The 25,667-nt window shown below is 37.5% G+C and overlaps 1 protein-coding gene across 3 annotated transcripts; it reads right to left on the bottom strand.

The window, feature by feature from the left end:
• Positions 1 to 203: 203 nt before the first annotated feature.
• Positions 204 to 21,886, bottom strand: LOC139960025 (uncharacterized). Of its 3 annotated transcripts, none has more exons than XM_071958035.1 (5): positions 21,587 to 21,886; positions 19,330 to 19,518; positions 18,251 to 18,694; positions 17,694 to 17,864; positions 204 to 1,638 (listed from the first exon to the last, which is right to left on the bottom strand). In XM_071958035.1, the coding sequence occupies exons 1-5, from the start codon at positions 21,687 to 21,689 to the stop codon at positions 1,445 to 1,447; spliced, it is 1,101 nt and encodes a 366-aa protein (XP_071814136.1). In that variant the 5' UTR covers positions 21,690 to 21,886; the 3' UTR covers positions 204 to 1,444. The 3 variants fall into 3 exon arrangements, with proteins under 3 accessions (XP_071814136.1, XP_071814135.1, XP_071814137.1); XM_071958034.1 differs by lacking the exon at positions 204 to 1,638 and adding an exon at positions 14,069 to 17,239 and having other exon boundaries at positions 21,587 to 21,877; XM_071958036.1 differs by lacking the exons at positions 204 to 1,638; positions 19,330 to 19,518 and adding an exon at positions 14,069 to 17,239 and having other exon boundaries at positions 21,587 to 21,877.
• Between the last annotated feature and the right edge of the window lie 3,781 nt (positions 21,887 to 25,667).

The raw sequence follows: 25,667 nt of genomic DNA, 5'->3' as shown, positions 1-25,667 counted from the left end.
ATCTTTGCTAGATGTAACTATATATATATATATATATATATATATATATATATATATATATATATATATATATATATATATATATATATATATATATATATATAAATATATATTTATATATATATATATATATATATAAATATATATATATATATATATTTATATTTATATTTATATATATATAAAAGATAAACAAGCGAATATTTTTAACAACGACATACTGCTATATTTCGGAGTGGTCACCACTCCATCGTCAGGCAATTGTACAAGATCAATTAAATACAAGGGCTTATATACATCCGAAGACGACAATAGTGATAAACATGAGTGAATTTTTAAACTAGGAATGATTATAACAACCAGCAATAAAAAGTAAATAGGGATTAGAATAGCTCCAACCCGTAGCTTGCTACGTTTCTATTTAAGCCAGCATTTAAGTCTTTTATTAGGACACTCTCTTTAATCTTCCTCCTGAACCACTGGGGTTCATTACCAATAGCGGCACAATGGTCAAGAAAAGTAGGCAGATTATGTATGTGCGCAGTACAATAAAGGTTAATAGCGCCTTTCTGACCACAAAAAGAGCTCATCAGATGTTCTTTGAATCTATCTTTAAGCCGTCTATTGGTTTCCCCGACATAAAAGGAATCACAGTCTGGGCAGTTTATCCTATATACAACATTGTTGGCATAATCTAACTTATAAGCATCCTTGAAACTGAACAAAGTTGCAATTTTATTTTGCAGAAAAATTATTTTGATATGAGTATTGTCATCACAAAACCCTTTAATGTAACTTCCTAAAGTCTTAGCGAGTTTAACACTGCTGGGGCCACAGTATGGTAATTTAACAAAAACCGTATTTTCTTTAGTCTCCCCATGATCAAATTTAATTACAGGACCCATGCCCAGCTGTTCTCTTAATTTAGAAGTATAGCTCTCCATTTCATGCAACAACTTCCTAGGGTAACCATTTAAAGTCAAAATGCGTTTAATAAATTGCAATTCATGAACGAACAAGGAATCCGGTGAACACAATCTACGTGCGCGTTCATGCAAAGCCTTAATAACCGCAATTTTATACTTTTTGGGGCACCAGGATTTCCAATTAATGAACAACCCTGTAAATGTTTTCTTACGGAAAACGGAAGTGGCGATAGTGTCAGTATCGCTGGAACCAACCATTCTAGATATATATATATATATATATATATGTATTTATTTATATATAGATATAGATATAAATTCATATATTGTCTACTTAATATTAGCCCATATGTTAAACACATCCATATCAACAGGTGTTATATTATGTCTTCCGTTTGTCTTCCGTCCCACCAGCCCACTCATGACTATAAACTGTTCATAATAATCCTAATTGATCATATCATACAAGCCAAGCTGCGGTCATTCCCATAACGTTATTCTTCTGGGCTCACACGCCTTCAACTTAACACCAAACTGTAATCGTTCGTTTCTGAATTAGTGTTCATTTTTCTTCTTATCAGTAGTAAAATAACCAGTAAAAAGGTAAGAGAGATAGAAAGAGAGAGAATGACGATGACAATGGTTGGGAGGGTTGGCCTCGTGGAATCTCCATCTTCCGTTTCATCTGTATAGAGTGACGTCATGTCATCAGCTGGAAAAAATCATCACATATAGCATCGTTCATACAAAGGTTAAATAAGGGGTTAATCAACGGTCTAGCGTGCGTTACTCACAGGATTAATGCACGATCGGGGGATAATGCAAGCGATGAACGAGGGCGGAGCCCGAGTGCATCCAGCGATAGCATTAACACCCGGAGTGCATTAATCATGTGAGTAACGCACGCTAGACCGTTGATTAACCCCGTTCATTCATACACTACCATTTGTGTGGGGGGAAATCATAAAACAAAACATTTTTGGTTACATATAACCAAAGATTTATTAAAGTGATACCCCGTAATTTTACCGTGCGTTACTCACAGGATTAACCACGGTCAGCTGACCTGAATGGACCAATAGGATTTAGGAATCTTTACTAAGTATGAATGAACACCAGTTTACTGTAGCAGTACTTTTTAAACATTACGTGCTCATCAACTTATTATTTATCATATATATGTATATATTCCCAGCTAGATTTCATGCACTTTGAGCATCGATTCTGAGGGGATAGGGATCAGGTACATGGGTTGTAGATCGGTCCTCATGGAAGGCCCTGGCTCGTTGGTCTAAATGTAGCGAACCAGCTGATATACATGATGTCGTACACGTATAGTCCATTATACTTTACATTATAATACAGATCTGTTTACTGAAGTTGCAACAGGCAGACTAGGCTTTAGCGCTGATGCATTTTGCGTTGCTTTGTAAGGATATGCCGCTCTATAAAGCTTCTGGAAGCGCCGCTTTACAAGTATCCAATTAAGCACTCAAGCAAAATATTATTCACTTTAAAAATTAACGAGCATTTTCTTTATTGTAATTCTGTGTCATTTATTCATGTGCTAAGTTTCACAACTGATTGATATAGGAATCGTGCACATTATAAGACCTACTTTCTTAATGCATTATATATATATATATACGGTACGGTACTTCTATTACTGGCTATAAAGGTGATACTCGTTCAGTAACGTGCAGTCTATGAGTAACGGGTGTTTCAACTTACTCTGGGTAGGCCTATGGGATGGATAATACTCTTCTGGTACATCTGTTCCTACGTCACAAATTTCCTTGGTGCAGTTGACTGTACCATTCAAACACATACATTCTGTACAATTATTAGGACGATTCACCGTTTTGTCATGGAAAGAAATTCCTTCGTAGGCACAGCCAATACCTGCACCTTCAATTCCATATGAAATACAAATTAGAATCATTTCAAATTGTTTTTAAATTTTGTGTTTTCCAATAACTGCAGAAGAGATAAGTATGTTATAATGAAAACAAAATCTTGGATTTAATTTTCTCGATTTCATTTTCATTTGAGCTTGATGACAGCTTTCTTAAGAATTGAGTCATATCATGTATTAATCCCCACCACCAACACCCCCCCCACCCTCCCCACCCCATCTCCATACGAAAAAAATAAATAACAATAAAGAGACTTGTATAACGAAATCTTAGGTTATTCAATGGTTTACGTTCAACCGCACAACTACCATGAATGAAAGCAGTTAACAGTCAACAAGAGGTTACAATTTAATTTCTTTAATTATGTCCTCACCTTCGCGTTTTCCCATGATCAGTCGCTATAATCTTGTGTTTACATTCAATAAATCTGCTGAAATCGACTTTCAAGATATCCAAGAACTAAAGCAAAATATTATTCACTATAAAATTAATTCGAATTCTGTTTATTGTAATGCTGTGTCTTTTATCCACGTACTAAGTTTCTCAACTGATTGATATAGGAATCGTGCACATATACAAGACCGGCTTTCTTAATGTATTATACTATATGGTACTTCTTTAATGTATATAATTACTGGCTATATGTGATACTCGTTCAGTAACGTACAATCTATGAGAAACGGGTGTTTCAACTTACTCTGGGTAGGCCTATAGGATGGATAATACTCTTCTGGTACATCTGTTCCTCCATCACAGTTTTCTTTGGTGCAGTTGACGAAACCATGCATCCAAACACATACATTCTGTACAATTACCAGGACGAATCACCGTTTTGTCATGGAAAGAAATTCCTTTGTAGGTACAGCCAATACCTTCGATTCAATGTGAAATAAACGTAAAAATAAATTGTTTAATATTTGTTTTCCCATAACTGCAGAAGAGATATGTTATAAAGAAAAAAAATCTTCAATTTAATTTTTCTCGATTTCATTTTAATTTAAGCTTGATGACAGTTTTCTTAATCTCCACCAGCAACCCCCCCCCCACAACCACCACTCCCCCATCCCCTTACGAAAAAGAAATAACAAGAAAGAGACTTGCATAACGATGTCTGAGGTAATTTAATGGTATATGTTCAACCACATAACAACCATGAATGAAAACAATTCACAGTCAACAAGAGGTTACAAATTAATTTCTTTAATTATGATACACACCTTCGCGTTTTGAAAGGGATACACAATCAACTAATCTCTCCGTTTCGAAGTTTACAGGTTGAAAGGTAAAAGGTAGGTATTCAAGTGGCCTTGGGTCATCTGCCAGACCAAATTCAACACACATGTATCTGCATTGATCACATGGGCCTCCTCTCAATGTCATATTGTTAAACAATTTCTTCCATTGCCAAGGTGGATAGTGGTTTAATTTGAATGGCTTTGCTGCATATTGTTCACTGAATATGTTATCATTCAAATCATATTTCGTTCCATTTCCATCCGCGTTCGTACTTATCCAGGCGCTGAGTTTCCAAAGATTCACGCCCATGACATCTGTACTAGTATACGACGTTTGCACTGAGATGTCCAGGGAGAATCGACAATACCTTTTGTTTCTATTTTTCCGGTGTCTACAGGTAAAGTCCAAAATCTGTGTACTGATAACGACCATTTCTATAGTTATATGGTAAAGAGGATAATAATATATATGAGCACATCCATATAAGAGAATAGGTTATATATGTTAAACACATCCATATAGGTATAGAGCTTAATTATATATGTTAAACACATTCTTATTGTTACAGAGGTTAGTACTATATACTAAACATCTCCATGTGAAGAGGTTAATACTATATGTTAAGCATATATCCCTATATGTCAAGAGGTTAGTAATACGTGTTAAACACATCCATATCGGTGTAAAGCAGGGGTTCCCTAACTGGGGTACATGAACCCCCTGGGATGGACTCACGCCTGTAGAAGTCAAAACTAGAGTACTTTTTGTTGTACTAAAATCTGATATATCATATATAATTTAGTAATGTACAAAAGTCACACCTATGGACAAACTCTTTTCGCGTTCCATACGCATACATTATGTTGCCATAGTAGTACCGTATACCGTGCAGGTGATAAATAACTGAATTATGAAAGAGATACAGGCCGCATGACTTGGTGAAGTTGATGTACGCATGACAGTACTTCGTGAAGATAAAGCGCTGATCTAATCTTAACGTTTCCAAATAAATACTTTTTCATCTCTTGTTTTTTTTTCCATTACAAAATTACACTATGAACTTGATCTTTTACGAAGCACTGTTCTGCGTGTTATAGTATAATAATGACTCAGATCGTGTCTCGAAAAGTTGGCGGTTCGTGGACAAGTCTGACATCCACAGGGGGTTCGTGGGGGGGGGGATAAAGTTAGGTAAACCCTGGTTTAAAGGTTAATACTACGTGTTAAACACATCCATGTATGTAAAGAGGTAAATATTTTATGTAAACATATATATGAATCCTAGGCCTTAGATGTCAAAGATATACATATGGGTAAAGAGCTTAATGCTATACGTTTAACACATCCATATAGGTATAGATGTTCATTATATATATATATATATATATATATATATATATATATATATATAGTCTACTTTAATATTAGCCTATATTAAGTTAAACACATCCATATCAGTCTATATATGGTATTAGACGTCATCTTACTGTATATGCAATTGGGACAGCATATGCCTGGTAGGACCGAAACTTCGTCACATTGTAACCGAGGACAACCTTCAATAGTACACGTAATTGATCCATTATAACAAAGACACGCCGTACACGAATCCAAATCATAATGCTGTCCATGAAGAATATAATTCCCCCTGAAGCTACAAGGGTAGTCAGCTGGGAATCATAAAACAACCGACAGGGAAAGGTGCACAAGATAATAACATGCAAGTATGACAAATCCTTTATAAATCTCGTATATATAGTTAATTTCAACAAATATAATTTGGTGGAACACGCACGAAGTACTGCATGAGAGAGAGGAGGTACTGTATTATATCGGACACACTCGCTGGAAGTGTTGAACTCTTCTGAATCAAAGCTACATACATTTCACAATTTTACATATGGGTCATTATACACTTCATACTTTCCATATTTAGAGCATGCGGATATCAATGCATTAATTTATCATAACTCATAAATTATACATGCTTGCATATATTCTATAGAGTAAACTCCACTGAATACATTTTTTCAAGCTTTAACAGCATTTTACACCCCAATGGGGGGGGGGGGGGTGATGTATCTACTAAGCATGCACTTTATTGGAGGCTCCAGGATTTACCGAAGAGGAGATATAGTATCAAAAGATGACGAAATTACTGCCAATTGAAAGATGCAGTCAACACCTGCATTTAGGAAAGACGCAACAAGGATTGCTAAAGTTTCAACACTTTGTATAGGCTATCGTATAACATCTAATTGTTTAGAGCAAACCTATATGTTTACAAAGCAATAGAATTCCATACGAAAGATCTAGTTTCTAAGGAATGTTCAAGTTTCAACACTTTTTGTATAGTATGGTATACCTAATTGTTTGAGCAAACCTAAGTGTTCACAAAGTCAATAGGATTTCAGACGAAAGGGCTATTAAGGCCCTGATCCAATGGCCCTGATGTGAAGGCGGATGAGATACGACTCCATGTCTTTACTGATTTCTTAGGCTAGCAGAACCTATTTCGTGTAGACCTAGTTGTAGCCCAAAAAAATAATAGCCTAAAATATGCCTCACAATGCAACATTTAATATCTAAAATTGTGGGTTTCATGCTGTCGTATATAGGACCCACTGTAAGATGTGGCTTCAACGACCTCAGATTCCTGTCCCTACATTTGGAAATCCTGGATCCGCCTTGCTGCCCCCCGCCCCATGTAGGCCTTGTTATTGCCCTTGCAGGTCCCCCCTGCATATACTCTCTCACCTTGTTTAAGCACACGTTGTAACACTCCAACAAATCAAGATACGTTATAATGGTTTACCTATCGAATCACTGCCGCTGGTAAACTGGGAAGTACTTAGTGATATTGAAGATGACTGAGACTGCACCTGGCACGATAATCCTACCAAGACCACGAAAAATAACCTGCAGCTTAATCGAATAGCTTTTCCGTCCATATTGTCTTGAAAATATATACAGAAATATATACAGAAATATTAACATACATATATATATATATATAAACATATATATATAATTATATTAAATCAATATATATATATGTTATATTTTACTATATATATATATTGAATCTATATATTGTATATATTATATATATATATATATATAAATATATATATATATATATATATATATATATATATATATATATATATATATATATATATATATATATCAGATATAATATCTCAGTTTCATTCACTAAAGTAACCAGTAGCATAAAGCCCAAGTAGGTGCAATTTGCAAAAGTAAAAACAACTTCATTTCTCGATTGAATGACGGGCAGCAGTTAACTGACAGAAGTTAGAACCATCAATCTGTGTATGATAACTCGATCAATGCGTTTGCTCTCTTAACTGTAGGTTATTCATTATTCTGCGTGACGAATAAAAACAATCACCAGGAAACAGGAAACCAACGTGAAATTTCCAGGATTGTTTGAAAAAAAAAGATTTAAAGGATTTTAAAGGGGAAATAACAATAATGTATGACATGCTATTACATGTCAATACTCCTTCTATCTTCATCATACTATAAACGAAGATGAAAATGTCTTGAACACCTGCACGCTAAAACAGTTATAGTAAGGCAATGATTTGACGTGAGGTAGTGTGTTGTGTTGGGTACCACGTCTCACCTCTTTCGTCAGTCGGGGACCTTTTTCAAAATTCAAGAGCATTTATTAGCACAACCTTGTGTTAAAACCTAAATATATGCCTCTGAATCCACAGTTTGACCTTTTTACTTACTTACTTACACACACACGCATATATATATATATATATATATATATATATATATATATAAATGAAAATCGTAATGAGTTGGAAAATCAAGAACAGTGAAAAAACTTTCAGCCTCCACCGGGATTCGAACCACGGGCCTCCCGCTCTGTACGCGGACACCCTAACCACTAGGCTATGGACGCTGATTGTATGTCCAGAGGTTCGAAACCGGTAAGGAAGATCGTAATTCCACTGTAGGCGTTAGTCACCTGTATCGAACAATACTAGTTCTGTTTTTGGTGACATATTTTGCCTTACTCTAGAGATCAAACATGATGCTATCCAACTCGAAAATCATTTGTGATTCCTAAAGCCGGATCTCGAAAGAGATACTTTGAACAGACTTTATGTTAATGCAATGGAGGTAAACGACAAAGGCAAATGAATATATATAAATGAAAATCGTAATGAGTTGGAAAATCAAGAACAGTGAAAAAACTTTCAGCCTCCACCGGGATTCGAACCACGGGCCTCCCGCTCTGTACGCGGACACCCTAACCACTAGGCTATGGACGCTGATTGTATGTCCAGAGGTTCGAAACCGGTAAGGAAGATCGTAATTCCACTGTAGGCGTTAGTCACCTGTATCGAACAATACTAGTTCTGTTTTTGGTGACATATTTTGCCTTACTCTAGAGATCAAACATGATGCTATCCAACTCGAAAATCATTTGTGATTCCTAAAGCCGGATCTCGAAAGAGATACTTTGAACAGACTTTATGTTAATGCAATGGAGGTAAACGACAAAGGCAAATGAATATATATAAATGAAAATCGTAATGAGTTGGAAAATCAAGAACAGTGAAAAAACTTTCAGCCTCCACCGGGATTCGAACCACGGGCCTCCCGCTCTGTACGCGGACACCCTAACCACTAGGCTATGGACGCTGATTGTATGTCCAGAGGTTCGAAACCGGTAAGGAAGATCGTAATTCCACTGTAGGCGTTAGTCACCTGTATCGAACAATACTAGTTCTGTTTTTGGTGACATATTTTGCCTTACTCTAGAGATCAAACATGATGCTATCCAACTCGAAAATCATTTGTGATTCCTAAAGCCGGATCTCGAAAGAGATACTTTGAACAGACTTTATGTTAATGCAATGGAGGTAAACGACAAAGGCAAATGAATATATATAAATGAAAATCGTAATGAGTTGGAAAATCAAGAACAGTGAAAAAACTTTCAGCCTCCACCGGGATTCGAACCACGGGCCTCCCGCTCTGTACGCGGACACCCTAACCACTAGGCTATGGACGCTGATTGTATGTCCAGAGGTTCGAAACCGGTAAGGAAGATCGTAATTCCACTGTAGGCGTTAGTCACCTGTATCGAACAATACTAGTTCTGTTTTTGGTGACATATTTTGCCTTACTCTAGAGATCAAACATGATGCTATCCAACTCGAAAATCATTTGTGATTCCTAAAGCCGGATCTCGAAAGAGATACTTTGAACAGACTTTATGTTAATGCAATGGAGGTAAACGACAAAGGCAAATGAATATATATAAATGAAAATCGTAATGAGTTGGAAAATCAAGAACAGTGAAAAAACTTTCAGCCTCCACCGGGATTCGAACCACGGGCCTCCCGCTCTGTACGCGGACACCCTAACCACTAGGCTATGGACGCTGATTGTATGTCCAGAGGTTCGAAACCGGTAAGGAAGATCGTAATTCCACTGTAGGCGTTAGTCACCTGTATCGAACAATACTAGTTCTGTTTTTGGTGACATATTTTGCCTTACTCTAGAGATCAAACATGATGCTATCCAACTCGAAAATCATTTGTGATTCCTAAAGCCGGATCTCGAAAGAGATACTTTGAACAGACTTTATGTTAATGCAATGGAGGTAAACGACAAAGGCAAATGAATATATATAAATGAAAATCGTAATGAGTTGGAAAATCAAGAACAGTGAAAAAACTTTCAGCCTCCACCGGGATTCGAACCACGGGCCTCCCGCTCTGTACGCGGACACCCTAACCACTAGGCTATGGACGCTGATTGTATGTCCAGAGGTTCGAAACCGGTAAGGAAGATCGTAATTCCACTGTAGGCGTTAGTCACCTGTATCGAACAATACTAGTTCTGTTTTTGGTGACATATTTTGCCTTACTCTAGAGATCAAACATGATGCTATCCAACTCGAAAATCATTTGTGATTCCTAAAGCCGGATCTCGAAAGAGATACTTTGAACAGACTTTATGTTAATGCAATGGAGGTAAACGACAAAGGCAAATGAATATATATAAATGAAAATCGTAATGAGTTGGAAAATCAAGAACAGTGAAAAATATATATATATATATATATATATATATATATATATATATATATATATATGTACGATGCACCATGTCTCGAATATGAAGGATGCTTCCTATACATGATGTCTTTTTAATTTCCATCCAACCCACCGCCATTGCGCTTCTTGTTAATCCATATACTACAATTCGACGGAATAATTGTGAGTTCTTCTAGATATCAACTGTTATAGGCCTATACTATAGATATAAATATAAATATAGATCTAAAGAGCATAATGACTTTGGACTTCCGATTTCTAAAGAAATAACCTTCATTGCAGTCTTAAAAATTCTAGGGGAAGGAAACTTGAACGAAGTAAATGTATCCGTCATGGTAAAATGACGCACGCTTAGCATTAATGATCATCCTATTAAGATTGTTCACACGTGATTGAAACTGGAGGCTGAGTCATACATATTCTTAAATTTGTATTCTAGCTGACCAATATGTACCGTAAGCCTTTTTCGAAGACTCCGGAAATATTTTGAAATAGAAAAAAAATTAAAAAGTATACGAGAAGGCTTTTGAATAAATTAAGGTGTTTTAATTTTTCACTCGCCCCACCCACCCCTTAACCCCCACCGTCACCAAAATCAATCTCTGCAATTGTTGTCTATTCGTGAATGAATTGATCTGATATATCCACAGATATGTTGATGGTTTGACTTTATTTGCTGAACCGATTGCGATTGGCTATTGTATATATAAAAAATCGACAATTATCAACGGTTAATGTTGATCAAATACCCGCACTACGCTCACGCACTGCGCACTATGTTCAGTACTACGAACGCACTACGCTCACAACCCACAATTTAAAACCTTAAGATTTGTGTGGTTGGTGAGGGAAATGGCCGTCGTCTTTCCTCGACAAATACAGATCGATCATAAGATACAAGTCGGAGGTGCAGGCAAGGCGCGTAGCCAAGGGGGGGGGGGCGAAGGGGGCAGCCGCCCCCTCCCTTGAGCATATTTTTAAACTTTTTTTTAAATGTTTTTATGATATCGCTAGTATTTTCAAAAGAGAAAATGTTAAGATGCAACTTACAAGGCCTGGGAAGTCCCATTTCCAGCGATCTGGGAGGCATTTTCAGCCAAAATTTATACGCTTCGCGCCAATCATGGTGGCGCTACGCCTAGATAGTTTGCAATGCCGAATCTACAGTTTCGCCCCTCCCTTGGCAAATTCCTGGCTACGCGCCTGGTGCAGGCGTGGGTGTTTATACTGCTTCGGCATCCTGTATTAACGTTCTTTCTCTTAACTCAGGTGCGTATCCAGGGGGGGGGGGCGTTGGGGGCGCGCGCCCCCCGGGTAAGAAAAAGAGGAGAGAAAAAAAAGAGAAGAAAAAAGGAAAAAAGAGTGGGAAAAGAGGAGGAGGAGAGGAAGGAAGGGAAAAGAAAAAGAAGAAAGAGAGAAGAAGGAGAAAAGGAGGGAGTAAAAGAAAAACGCGAAGACACCGGGAAAAGAAAGAGGAACAGTGACATCATTACAGCGCTGAAGGGTAGCCAGTGACGGATCAATGATTTCGTAAAAGTGTGCCTCACCCTACCCCTTATACACCGACAACTCCATTTTTTTTGACGTTTCCATTTTCCTCTCTCACTAATGATCTATATATATACTATATATGGTCTATCATAACGCGTGTGTAGAATTGTGCTATGAAACCAACTGTGGCTGGTCTCGAACTCGACCGTGTCGTCGGGGAACGTGACGCATTTTGGGATGGGGGCGACCCCCCCCCCGTTCAGCATTTTTTTAAATGATATCGCTAAGTTATTTCAAAATAGAAAGTGCTTATAGATGCAACTTACAAAGCCTGGGAAGTGTCATTTCCAGCGATCTGGGAGACATTTTCGGCCAAAATTTTCTTGTACGCTTCGCGCCAACCTATGGTGGCGCTACGCTTAGATAATTTGCCTACAGGCTTCGCCCCTCCCTTGGCAAATTCCTCGCTACACGCCTGTTCGAATTTGTAACGCAAACAGCAGATATCACATCATATCAGTGAGCATAAAAATGGCGTTCCAGGATGAAAATCCTCAAAACTGTCCGACTTTCCTGAAAAAATAACCAAAAGTTTTCGCGCTTGGCGCGCGTTCAACGTGTTAATGTCAATATCATATAAGTAAGCATCGGTTATTACATCGCATGCCATCATGTACCGTACGGTCCGTTAAAATTGCGCAGTATACCGCGAGATACTAATGTAAACAACGACATGTCTCATGTAGATGTATAAAAAGCATGAAGGTCCAATTATGTCAAATTCCTCTTTTACATTAGTAATGGCGAATTAGGGGCTGCACCCCCGCCGCGCAGTGGTGGAGCGTCCATACGGTCAGGGGGGCGGATGCCCCCCCTGACGGACTCAAATGGACTGCTGGCGCCTTTTTCAGCTCTTTACCACTTTTTTCTTATTCTACATTATTGACTTTTTTATTGCGCTCTCATCTACTTATTGACATTTGTCACATTTTGTTGGTGTAATTTGGCGATGACACCCTATACTTCGTTTATCTGCAAATTAGCCAGGCCCTGAAAGGGTCATTTCCGGCGATCTAGGGAGTATCTTTACTCAAAAATTTTCTGTGCGCTACGCGCCAACCAGTGGTGGCGCTCCGCTTAGATAGTGTCGAAAGCGCCCCTACAGACCATTCTCGCCCCTCCTGACCAATACCCCTAGCTCCGCCACTGCCGCCGCGCCTCCTACGCCTATGTGTGTAGTGTTCGGTTTCGGAAATATCTGCTATTTTTTCATTTCCTTCAACCAAGTTTTATAATAGCCGTTATAACAGGTTTAATATTTGTACACCAATAAATTAACTGTGTCGGAATTTTCGAAAATATCTGACCAACATTCTGCATCACACTTCCCTCTACTCGTGCAATTTTGACCGGTCTGTTAGGGGTTGAAGGAAGTTTTTCTATATTGGTTGTCCATAGATGAAATTTTGTACAAGGTTATGGGTATGTTTTCAAGTGAGTTTATTCACGAGAAATGTGAATTTTCAAATTCTGAACAAATTTGGGGCTTAAAACCTTGAAAAGTGGGGCTGACGGGTATTGTGGGCCGCGACGTAGAAGACCCACGGGAGATGCGATCAGGTCGAACATGACGTGTGCCGGGTTGACAATCTTCAAAAAGGTTATGGATGGGAAAAAAAAAACTATTAGGAAATACTTGGTTCTCAGGCCAAAAATGTACATCTGGTTGGTCATTTCAAGCCCGAGAAGTGCCGTTTCCGGTGATCTGGGGGGTATCAAAACCAGAAATTTTCTTGTACGCTGCGCGCCAACCGATGGTGGCGCTCCGCTTAGATAGTAATTCGCGCCCCCCGGGTTAGAAAATCCTGGATACGCGCCTGTAACTATATACTTTTATGGTGTAACCTCGCTTAAAAAAAAAGAGCAATACATGCGAATAATTTATAGAACGCATCAAATTCATGTTACCGTATGACACTTAACCTTGGAAATGCGATCTAGACTCTCTTCTTTTTTCTGTACTTTCGTTGCCGCCAACTCTCCTTACATAGTAACGGTTCATTTTGGAAGGTTCATTTTGCAAAGTTTTGCCTTATAAGTAAAAATTATTGATAAAAAGAAACACAATAACCTTCTTCGTGTCTTCCATTTAATGTTACAATCAAATTAAACAACCAGGAGAGTGGGTGAGGGGGAGGGAGGGAGGGGGCATATAATATCCGCGGAAGACTTAGGCAAAAGTCTTCATTTTGACACTTATCGCATTTACATTTCGACATTTATAACGTCTTTCGATTTGTGTCAACTCCCTCTATTCTTGTATGGGCGGCCATCTCCGCAAAAAGACCACTGCAGAAAAACAAAATATAATAGAAACAAACAAAACAACTTTTTAGGGTTTTATTTCTCCTTGAAAATATAAGTGATTACAAACAGGCTAAGTAACTAACATAAAACTACACAAACAAAACAAACGTTTAACCTAGAAAGCTGAAACACCAAACCGAAACGAAAATGACTTGTAAAAATTAACAAGAGCATAAAGGAAAGTACAAATTAACTTTGAAAAAGCATTACACTAAATAATATATTACATTTTGTCAACCAATACTCAAATCATTAACTTTGGTACATTAAAAGACAAAAAGACGACGTTTTAACGAACTACGAAAAACTAAGTATGTGGTGCTCTTCAAAAAAGACGGTCTCTCGCCAAATAAAAGGAAAAATACGACAAAGAATACAGCGAAAATACAAAGAACCCACGAAAGTGGTTCCGCGAAAATACAACAGGTGGCGCTATTCATGCAAAGAGCAATAACTGTGAATGATGTCATGCAAGTTTTTTTTGTTTTTTTGTTTTTTTAGTCGGCGCTCTTAAGCGCCAAGGGGGTTCTTTGGTACACTATAGGTCAAAATATTATCAAACAGATCAGTATTAGTAACTATACTGGCTATTGTTGTATTAATGATACACATCTCTACATGTGGATACAATGCCAACTCTGCAGCAGTACTAAAATCCTGATTACTTCGGTTGACGTTTGCTAAAATGATAAACTAACGTAAATCACTTTCCATAACATTATTCAATGCTGTCCTCCCAAGCGTTGAAAACCAATCTTGGAGTCATTTCTGTGAACGCACAACATACGGAAGATACCTACAACATGGCGAAGTAAGGCGTATGTATGCTACCTCAATGACCTTAGTAATTAATTAATGAAAATCTGTTACAGGGAATCAAGTCTTGCTTACCTTTTTTCTCTGCATCAAGTACATTAGAACTTACGAAGTTTCACATTGTTTGTTACTAGAAAATGATTTTTAATTTACCTAGTATAGCCAAGCATGGTATAATCTGTTATAACTGAGGCCTAGCCTAGGGCTAACACTAACAGTCAGTCACGGAGTTAACTACTTCTTCCCATCAGTAGGAATCCCAGTGGCGGAGCGTCCATACAGTCAGAGGGGACGGACGCCCCCCCCCCCCCCTGACGGACTCAAATGGACTGCTGGCGCCCTTTTCAGCTTTATACCACTTTTTACTTAATCGCGATTATTGACTTGTTTATTGCGCTCTTAAATACCTATTGACAGTTGTCACATTTTATTGGTGTAATTTTCTGACAAAATGGCCATGACACCTATTTATTCTTCGTTTATCTGCAAATCAGCAAGGCCCGGAAAGGGTCATTTCCGGCATTCTAGGGAGTTTTTTACCCCAAAGTTCTCTGTACCCTCCTCGCCAACCTGTGGTAGCGCTCAGCTTAGATGGTATCGAAAGCGCCCCTACAGACCATTCTCGCCCCCCCCCCCCCCCGCAACCCTGACCAATACCCCTAGCTCCGCCACTGAAGAATCCTTCATAAGACTTTTGAGGTTTGAACATAATAATGCACCATATGATCTTTTAAGCGATTATCCTTTTCGAAGTTAATGTAGGTGTTGGTTTGCCTTCGCAGAACACATACCACTGCTGTAACTCAATTAGGAGCCTACGCTAGGCCAAACTTACGCTAGTAATAAAAAATACTGGCTAGGTCAAGTACAAGTCACAACAAGGTCTTGTAGAGAATTTAAATGTAATATTATATCTATATTTATCAACGCAAGTGACGGTCCACGTATATAGTCTCAATCACTGATGACTTCCATAATTGTCAAAGGAAATGATTTTCATGACATTCAAAGAATCGTAAGGGAAGGAACCTTGGGCAATAATAATATCCTGGGCTGTGCTGGTGTCTGACGCACGCCTAGCACTTGGTAGTGAGACAATGTACGAACTACATGACGTGAAATAGATTGAAATAACAGGTATTGTACAAAAAAAAAAACGTTTGTATGTTTGCCAAGGGGTTCTTTGACCTTCCACACCAAAAGAAGTTTAATAACTTGTTGATCCTTTTGTCATTCTATTGTATATTATATGGTATATATACTACGAACAGTTTGGAGAGCAGATTACAGACATCATGGAAAAGTAAACTTGGCCTAAATGATGTCCCAACGGATGCCGTTTAGTGACATTTATAGAACGTGAGTTTGGGCATTGTGGCTTTCTCTTGGAAAACTAAAACAATAGATTATACTGTAAAAAAACAAGATTAGAGAAACGTACTTTATTTAGCCCTTTATTGGAAGTAGAATATATTAACCCAAATACCAAAAATAGGTAATGAGATAAATGCATATATATTTAACTTACATTCCATCACCTGCAAAAACACGGTAAAACAATTGAATTACTCTTTCGTGTTAAACAATTTATTCCATCAGTAAACATATTTTTATATAGTGATAAAATAGAAGCATATTAGTATACTCCCAGTGGTGAACATTGGCTGCATGCAATTCCGGCTGTGCTATTTTCGAGAAGACACCATTTGAACTTGAAGCAACCAGGTGTGGTTTCCATTGATCAACACTGACATAATGGCTTCTGTCTTGCTTCAAAATGTGCATCGAAATAACTTTCTACAAAGTTTGGATGCATTCCAATCAGTGTGAACCCACCACATTTAATGTGGTTCGTAAAACTTGATCTCCCAACCCCCCCCCCCTATTTTTTTTCTTTTCCAATCTAGATATGTTTCTCTTTAGTTAACAAAACAAATTTACCATTGGACGATCCTAATAACGTTCAAATGTTATTGTACCGATGGATTGCTAGATCTTCGGTAAAATTCTGCATAATCACACACGAAAACACGCACACAATATATATATATATATATATATATATATATACATATATTTATTAATTAATTTATTAATAATTAATTTGTTAATAATAATCCTTTCATATCATACAAGCTGCGGTCATTCCCATAACGTTATTCTTCTGACCTCACACGCCCTCAATTTAACACCAAACCGTAATCGTTCGTTTCTGAATTAGTGTTCATTTTTCTTCTTATCAGTAGTAAAATAACCAGTAAAAGGATAAGAGAGACAGAAAGAGAGAGAATGACGATGACAATGGTTGGGAGGGTTGGCCTCGTGGAATCTCCATCTTCCGTTTCATCTGTATAGAGCGTCGTCATGTAATCAGCTGAAAATAATCATCAAATAAAGCAATGATATCACATACAACGTATAAACACCAACTCATTATAGCAGTATTTATTCAATATGACTTGATCTACATCGAAACGTTTCCCGAACCGCACTTGACGCGCTTGCACAAACATTGGTCGCGATATCTGTTCGGTGGGTCGTGAGCTATTTCCAGATTTCGAAATCTTTATCTACACCTTCTCGACGAACATCTGGATTACTATTATTATTATTCGCATTCTCTTTATTGTAATTCTGTGTCATTTATTCATTAACTAGAAGTTTCACAACTAATTGATATAGAAATCTTGCACACCGCGGGTCTAGAAGAGCGCGTTTCTTAATGCATTATACTATACGGTACTTCTATACTGTATATAGTTACTGTCTATGTGGGTGATACTCGTTCTGTAACGTACAGTCTGTGAGTAACGCTTGTTTCAACTTACTCTGGGTAGGACTATGGGACGGATAATACTCTTCTGGTACATCTGTTCCTACGTCACAGTTTTCTTTAGTGCAGTTGACTGTACCATTCAAACACATACATTCTGTACAATTATCAGGACGAATCACCGTTTTGTCATGGAAAGAAATTCCTTCATAGGCACAGCCAATACCTGCATTTTCGATTTCATGTGAAATAAACATAAAAATTATTTCAATTGTTTTTATGTTTCTATTTACCTTTAACTGCAGAGAAGATATGAAATTTAACTGATGTTGTCCCAAATCTTCGATTTCATTTTTATCATTTTCATTTTGAGCTTGATGACAGTTTTCTCAAGAATTAAATCATATCATCTATTAATCTCCACCACCAACTCCATCCCCACCCTCCCCATCCCCCACCCCAAAACATCAAAGAAAACAATAAACAGACTTGCATAACGACATCTTATAGGTTAATGAATGATATACGTTCAACCGCGCATTATACAACCATGAATGAAAATAATTCAGTCAACAAGAGGTTACAAATTAATGTAATTAATGATGTCCTCACCTTTGCGTTCTGGGAAAGATACACAGTCAATTAATCTCTTCGTTTCGAATTTAGCAGGTTGAAAGTATAACGATAGGTCACTGACTGTCTCTAGGTCATCAGCCTTGCCAAGTTTTACACACATGTACTTGCATTGATCACACACGTCTGCAGATGCTTTATGGTAATACAAATTCTTCCATTTCCAAGGTGGATAGTGAGTTAATTTGAATGGCTTTGCTGCATGTTGTTCACTGAATATGTTATCATTCAAAGCATATTTCGTTCCATTTCCATCCGCGTTCGTACTTATCCAGGCGCTGAGTTTCCAGAGATTCTCGCCGATAATATCAGTACTATGAGACGTTTTCACTGAGATGTCCAGGGAGAATCGAGAATATTTCACGCTATCTCCCACTAATTTGAAGGACACGTCCACGATATTTGTACTTAAAACGACCATTTCTATAGTTATAGGTAAAGAGAGTAATACTTTATGTTAAACACATCTATATAGGTAAAGAGGTTAATACTATATCTATTAAACATATCCATGTAGGTATATAGAGGTCCATAATACATTGTGTAACACATCTATATATATATATATATCTATATATATATATTAATATATATATATATATATATGCATGTATATATATATATATTTATATATATATATTTTTATATATAATATATATATATATATATATCTTTATACATATATTTATATTTATATATACATACATGAGGTCAATTCTATATATCAAACACATACATATATATGTAAAGTGTTTAATATTAATATATATAGAGAGAGAGGTCAGTTCAATATGTTAAACACATCCACATAGGTATAGAGCTTAGTTATGTACGTTTCCATAACAACTGCCTGGTTAAACACATCCATATAGGTATAGAGGTTCATTTTATATTCATATATGCCTGTATATATATATATTAATATGTAGTCTATAGTTTAATATTATTATATCCTATATGTTAAACATATACATATATGCATAGAGTTTTAACCTTATGTTAGACCCATCCATGTCTGCTTATAGGTCAATACCACAATTAGTTAGACGTAATCTTACTGTATCGGCAAATGCGACAGCATATTTCTGGTACAAGCGTAGTCCTACAATCTAGTACATGACAAGATTCAATTTCACAGATCGTTGTTCCATTACTACAAACACACGAAGTACACGGATCAAGATCAAGTTGGTCGTCATGTAAAAGAAATTTCCCTCTGAAGCTGCAAGGGTTTTCATGTACGGATCCTAAAATAACATGCACAAGATAAATCACATGCAAGTATGACAAATCCTTTATAAATCTCGTATATATATAGTTAATTTCAACAAATATAATTTGGTGGAACACACACGAAGTACTGCATGAGACAGAAGGTATTATACTGTATTATCTCGGACAACTGACTGGAAAGAGTGAGACAAAACTAATCAAAGCTATACACACATTTCATAATCTTACATAATTATGTGTGTAAATCATAGAAATTGAAGTAGGGAGAATGACGTCATGCGACTTATAATACTGAAGCCACCCATCAAACTAGTGGCGCTTTGCTTGTACGTCAAGAAGTACACTATACGTACGTCTTTGACATATAACTAAAGTGATTAAGTTGACATAAATCACTCGAAATGGTAATATCGTGTGTCGTATTTGGGTGTCAAAATCGTCAAAAATGTGACAGTGGACTACAGTTTCACAGGTAAGTCTCAGGAAGCGATAGTAGAAGCATTTAAATAGGACGTCTGTGTGTCGTCTGCCCAGCTGCTGTGTTGTTATTCACTGAACCCTTGATATAGTTAGCCTAGGTCCATAGACCGGCTACGGCTGTCCTTTCGGATGCCTAAGGACTAAAACCTATAGACAAAATTTATCACCGCCTCATTTTACATAAAAATGTATCACTAACGATAGATCCACATGCCAGAATAACATGGGATGACGGTTATGATGTCTGGGCTTATCACTAACAATTCAATACTAGGAAATATGCTCAGTCTAACTAAGGTCTTTGTACGTAGCCTTGCCCCTTGGTGTGATATGTTATCTTGCATTAACTACTATACCCACTTTGCAACATTATTTCTCAGAACTGCATGCACAGACTAATATGGATATATTACACAAAAGTAGGTGAATGTGATAAGAGGGAAGGGGTGCGGAGGGTTGCACATTTACGGCATTTTCCAGGGACAACTATGAAACTATCTGAGTGGAGCACTACACTAATACAAGCAAGAAAAATGTTTGCCATGTGCCTCTCAGATACCGGACACTTTCCAGACATTACAGTTGCACAAAACACTCCACTTACTCGAGTCATTTGAGAAATGTTTTTTAAAGTTGAGTATAGTATTTACCACTCTGGTCGCCATAATATGTCTCTGCTTGTACAAAGTACACCTACTCTTTCAACAACAACAAAACGTGTTAATTCCATTCAATTTCAAAGTCGAATGCACAATGTATGTAATATGAAGACGTACAAATGATCTGGCTTTGCCGTACAACGCAAAGCGCCCTCACTTTTTTCAAGGCTTCGCTGCTTAAACACACGACAATACACTGTGTCAGCATTCTATACTAGTTCAATTTCTATGGTTTCTATACGCTTCATACATTCCATATTTAGAGCATGCGCATATAAGTGCATCATATATATCATAATCCATTCATGTCTTCCATGCATATATTCTATATAGTAAATACCAAAACAGCTTTTAAAGGCTTCAAATTAACAGCACTTTACACCCCTTTAGGGAAAAGTTGTATGTCCATTCAGCATGCAGTTTACTGACGGATCCAGGATTACGGGAGAGGATATATCGATAGATTCCGAAAATACTGCCGATTGAAATATGCAGTGAACACCTGCATTTAGGAAACGAAAATACAAGTAAGGAATGCTAAAGTTGCAACACTATGTGTATCGTATACCTAATTGTTTTGAGGAAACCTGTATGTTCACAGAGCCAATAGAATTTCAGACGAAAAGGCTATTAGGGCGCTGATCCAACGGGACGTGGGGTGAAGGGGGAGATACACCCCCTTGTCTTTATTAACGGTAGTTCTTAGGCTATAGCAGAACCTATAACGTGTATACCTATAGTTGCAGTCTACAATATGCCTCACAATGCATCACATTTCAGATCTAACATTATACTTTTTGAAATGCTGGATCCACCTTGCTGTCCCACTATATATAGCCTTGTTGTAGCCCTGCCCGGTCCTTGGATATGATTCTGTTTACCTTGTTTAAGCACACGTTGTGGTATACTCAAATAAAATAAAGATACGTTATAATGGCTTTACCTGTATCTGCGCTGGATAAGGAATTACTATAATCGCCTGACTGAGACTGGGCCTGGCAAGATAATCCGACCAAGACGACGAAACATAATCTGGATAAATACATCGCTTCTCCGCTGTCAATATTGTCTTGAATATATTTATTTATATATTATCATATATATTATCTCAGTGTTTATTTCACCAAAATAACCATGTAGCAATGAACTTCCAAGTAAATGAAATGTCCAAGGTAACAATTTTTCGTTCTCGATAAAAAATGACGGTTAATGCACTGAATATACAGGCGTTAGAACCACCACTCTGCGTAATATGTATATGGTACGGTGAAATGATCGATCTGTTTGCTCTTTCCGGTAGCACATTATTCAGTGTGACGAACAATATGACAGTCGCGAGGAAGCAGGATATCCAAGATTGTTTGTAAAAGATTTAAAGGATTTTAAAGGGGAATTCAAATCTCAGGCTATTACATCTCAATATTCCTTTGATCCCTACACACTGTATACGAAGATAAAATTGTTTTGAACACCTGCACGTTAAAACAGTAATAGTAAGTCAATGAAATTTGACGTGCGGGGGTGTGTGGTGTTGGGTACCTCGCCTCACCTCTTTCGTTAGTCTGAGTCTTATTAGCACAACCTTGAGTTAAAACCTAAATATATGCCTCTGAATGAATGCACAGTTTGAACCCTAAACTTTGATATATATTTGTTTGGAGGGGAATGGGGGGGGGGGGTAGGACCATCAGATTCCCCCAACATGTTTCTAATCTTCGTATACAGTATGATGGAGATCGAAATAGACTCGACATGAAATAGTAAGACAATGAAACCCCAAGTATGGGCCTAAATGGGCCCAAATATATTTCGGGCCTAAAGAATGTCTCCCAGAATGCATTTGAAGTGGAAATAAAATTTGGGCCTGCACCCAGCCCCCAAAAAATGAGACCGTAATTTGTTGCGGCAAAGATGGTCACAAAATATATAGGACTTTATGTACCAGATATTAACCAAGAACTGTATACCATATTTGGTTACAATCCGACTGAAGGTTGAAGAGTTGTTGTAATGTAAAGCTTTTTCTTTCGTTTGACACCATAACCTCATAAATATTCATAAGGTCAGCGCCAAACGCCAACCGATTGGGCACACCTTCTCACTATAATACATCAACATCGCAATTATGACAAATATCCATCACGATCCGTATTTGAGGTATCGGGAACCCAAGCAAGTGTCACAGACGTACACACACACCAAAAAAACCTGAGACTTAGACAAAACTCTTCATTTTGTTACTTATCGGATTTACATATCGATATTTATAACGTCTTTCGATTTGACAAAGTTTTGTGTCAACTTCCTCTAGTCAGGAGCGCAATTCACTTAAAAATGATAATATTGTTACTGCAAGTGGTAAAAATAATTGGTTGCATAATTAATGAAAATCTGTTACAGTGAATCAACTCTTGCATATACTTTTGTTTTCACAGCTTCAAGTACATTAGAACTTTGGAAGTAAGAGCTAGACAGCCAACTGTAGTAAAGAGGGATCAAACTCTGTGAAATCGGAACGAAATTCAGAAAACTAAAAATTAAAAGGTTTCGATATCGTCAAATATTTGCTCTTAGTTCTTAAAATTCAAGGAAAATAATTTTATTCCGTGTTTTCATTCTCATTTTGTAAAATTTAGAACATCAGACAGGAACGAAACTTCTTGGTGATGTCATCGTAAACTTGTCTTGAGTTGTAAAGATCTTAATGGACATTAACAACTTGAAGTAGAAAATCCATGTCTCTCATATCTCTAATCCAAAAGAGGGGAATTAGGTGGACATAACGGCTTTTTACTAGGTTTACCAAACGTTAAACATAACGGACAAGTGGAACAATCTTTGGCCTTCTCAGATGAATGCTTCCGAGTGATGATCTTAGGTTCTTTTCGTCTCTGAGTTTGATCAGACTTATCCCTGGTCGCCATTTTCCTTTCCGTTCCGTCTTCAGTGGGGGTTCCCTCACTTGAAGTACCCTTCCCATTGAAGTAAGTCATAACATCCGTCGGATACTCTTCTAGGACTATTTTTGGCTTCTTCGGTGATCGTTTTCGAAAGAACACCGAAACTGGAGGAATCGAGGTACATTTAATAGGTTCAATACTATGCATTGAAGTACGTTCGTCTAATTTTAAGACTTCTGCCATTCTTCTTAATTGTGTCATTGATATATTAGCCGAGTTCTCCCGAGAACTGTATCCCGGGAACGGCTCAGAAGTTAACAATTTTCTTGCTTCTTCCATTTCTGATCTTCGTTTTGATGCCAGATGGCTTAAAATAGAGACTTCGTGACTTGATCGGGGTTGAAACGTGTCTGTATTGGCGAATAAATCCTCTTGCTGATGATTATGAATATTGAGTGATTGGTTTGGTATTCTTGGAATACTTGCCTTAGAGCTGGGCTTTCCGATCACTTTATTCTGAAATGATTTCGGCAGGAAATTTGGTGGCGCTAGAGCACTCATCATATCTCTGTAAAATTCTTCCATATCGATAAAAGATGGACTTGGCAGTTGACCGATTTTCATACTTCTTACGTAATGCGCTGTTTGATTTTCCTCTTCACGTGATGGTGGAAAGGACAAACTTCTATCTCTTTGGGCTCCTACGTCATATGGTTCGGGGCCACGTGACCTCATTTCTAAGTGTGATGCGTTCGTAGATCCGATAGCTATTTTCTTCGACGATTTCGTTTTCGGTTTAAATCGTTTGCGGTGTTTCCAGTGCCTACTCCTGTTGCTAAGGTCGACAGTTAACCCGCAACTCTCAATACGCATTTGCGGCAAGGTGACGGAAGACTTACCCAAGTCGTAACGTTTTGCTTGAACAATGTTCATTCCTGAATTGCCATGGATCGGCGGGTGATTTGTGAAGGTCGCAGAAAATTCCGTCTCCATAATAAGTCTGTCAAATCAAAGTGTCTAATTTTGACGTGAAAAACAAAGGCTAAAAAAATGTTACGCGTATTTAACCACAAACACGGCGTATAATCATTTCTGCACACAATATAACATGGTTTTCCAATTTCCTCGCGTTCTAAGAGCAGTATAGTCCATACCCATCCGGATGAGCAGTATTAACTCGGAGGCATACTAGCTATTCCGACACATTTGGCACATACTAACGCATTCTGCTTTTATACGCAGTATGTCAAATTAAACAAATATATTGTTATCTTCCTAATATAGGGTTACATGAAATGACACTAACTGGCCGTGTTCATTATACTGGTAGTTAAATCAAATATCCTGTAAATAAGACAGCTCGCGTCCCATCGACTCGCTAAGCCGCAAAGAATAGTATATAAATAGGATATTAGAAATTCGTACTGTACGAGTATGAAAATCGAAATTATAAAAGTTTCTTCAGATGATGAAAGATCCAACAGAAACCGTGTTTCATCTCCTGTAAGGATATTCTGTAACTGGTGCGATATTTTATCAGCAAATCGGAATTCGGACAATCAGTATCTGTTGTGGGCATATTCTGTGAACTTTCCTCGGAAGTTCCTTCAAGTATATATTTCGTCAAAACTACTCACCTGAAGCCTTTTTCCAATTGGAAAGTGATTCGATTTTACACTTTCAGTTACATAGATACCGTTGGTTTGACGTCTTGACGACGACGCACGGTATGAAATGGTCAGGTAACGTATCATGCGCGGTATAGTGTAATGTATTATCTCCAAAGTTTGTTTTTTTGGTATCACAGTTAACACTAGAAACACCAGTACACAAATACACACACACACACAAATCACTGAACACTCCAATGAAGACTTGACAAATGGTAAAGAATGTCTCAGGATTATGAGAAAAGAAACACGAGAAATGTCTTGACAAACATTGAACTCTCTCTGCCTTCGTAATTAGTGGTAAGTTTAGCTTACCGTCCATATAAAACAACTTGCCACCTGTATTCTAAAATATCGATTCGCAGAACAACTTAAGTACTATAAACATATAACGATGATCGACTGGTTGTTTGCAGGACCCCTTTTGATTATAGAGACGGGTTCGTTCTTTTCA

Source organism: Apostichopus japonicus, chromosome 19 (genome assembly GCF_037975245.1).
Source record: "Apostichopus japonicus isolate 1M-3 chromosome 19, ASM3797524v1, whole genome shotgun sequence".
Taxonomy (NCBI): Eukaryota; Metazoa; Echinodermata; class Holothuroidea; order Aspidochirotida; family Stichopodidae; genus Apostichopus; species Apostichopus japonicus.
This window is presented reverse-complemented; position numbering and strand designations above follow the sequence as displayed.

Coding starts and splice junctions, on each gene's coding strand:
- LOC139960025 (XM_071958035.1), bottom strand. CDS start 21,689: ATGTATTTATCCAGATTATGTTTCGTCGTCTTGGTCGGATTATCTTGC. Junction 18,695..19,329: donor CTGTCGCATTTGCCGATACA/GTAAGATTACGT, acceptor CTATAACTATAG/AAATGGTCGTTTTAAGTACA. Junction 17,865..18,250: donor ATCTTTCCCAGAACGCAAAG/GTGAGGACATCA, acceptor TCGAAAATGCAG/GTATTGGCTGTGCCTATGAA.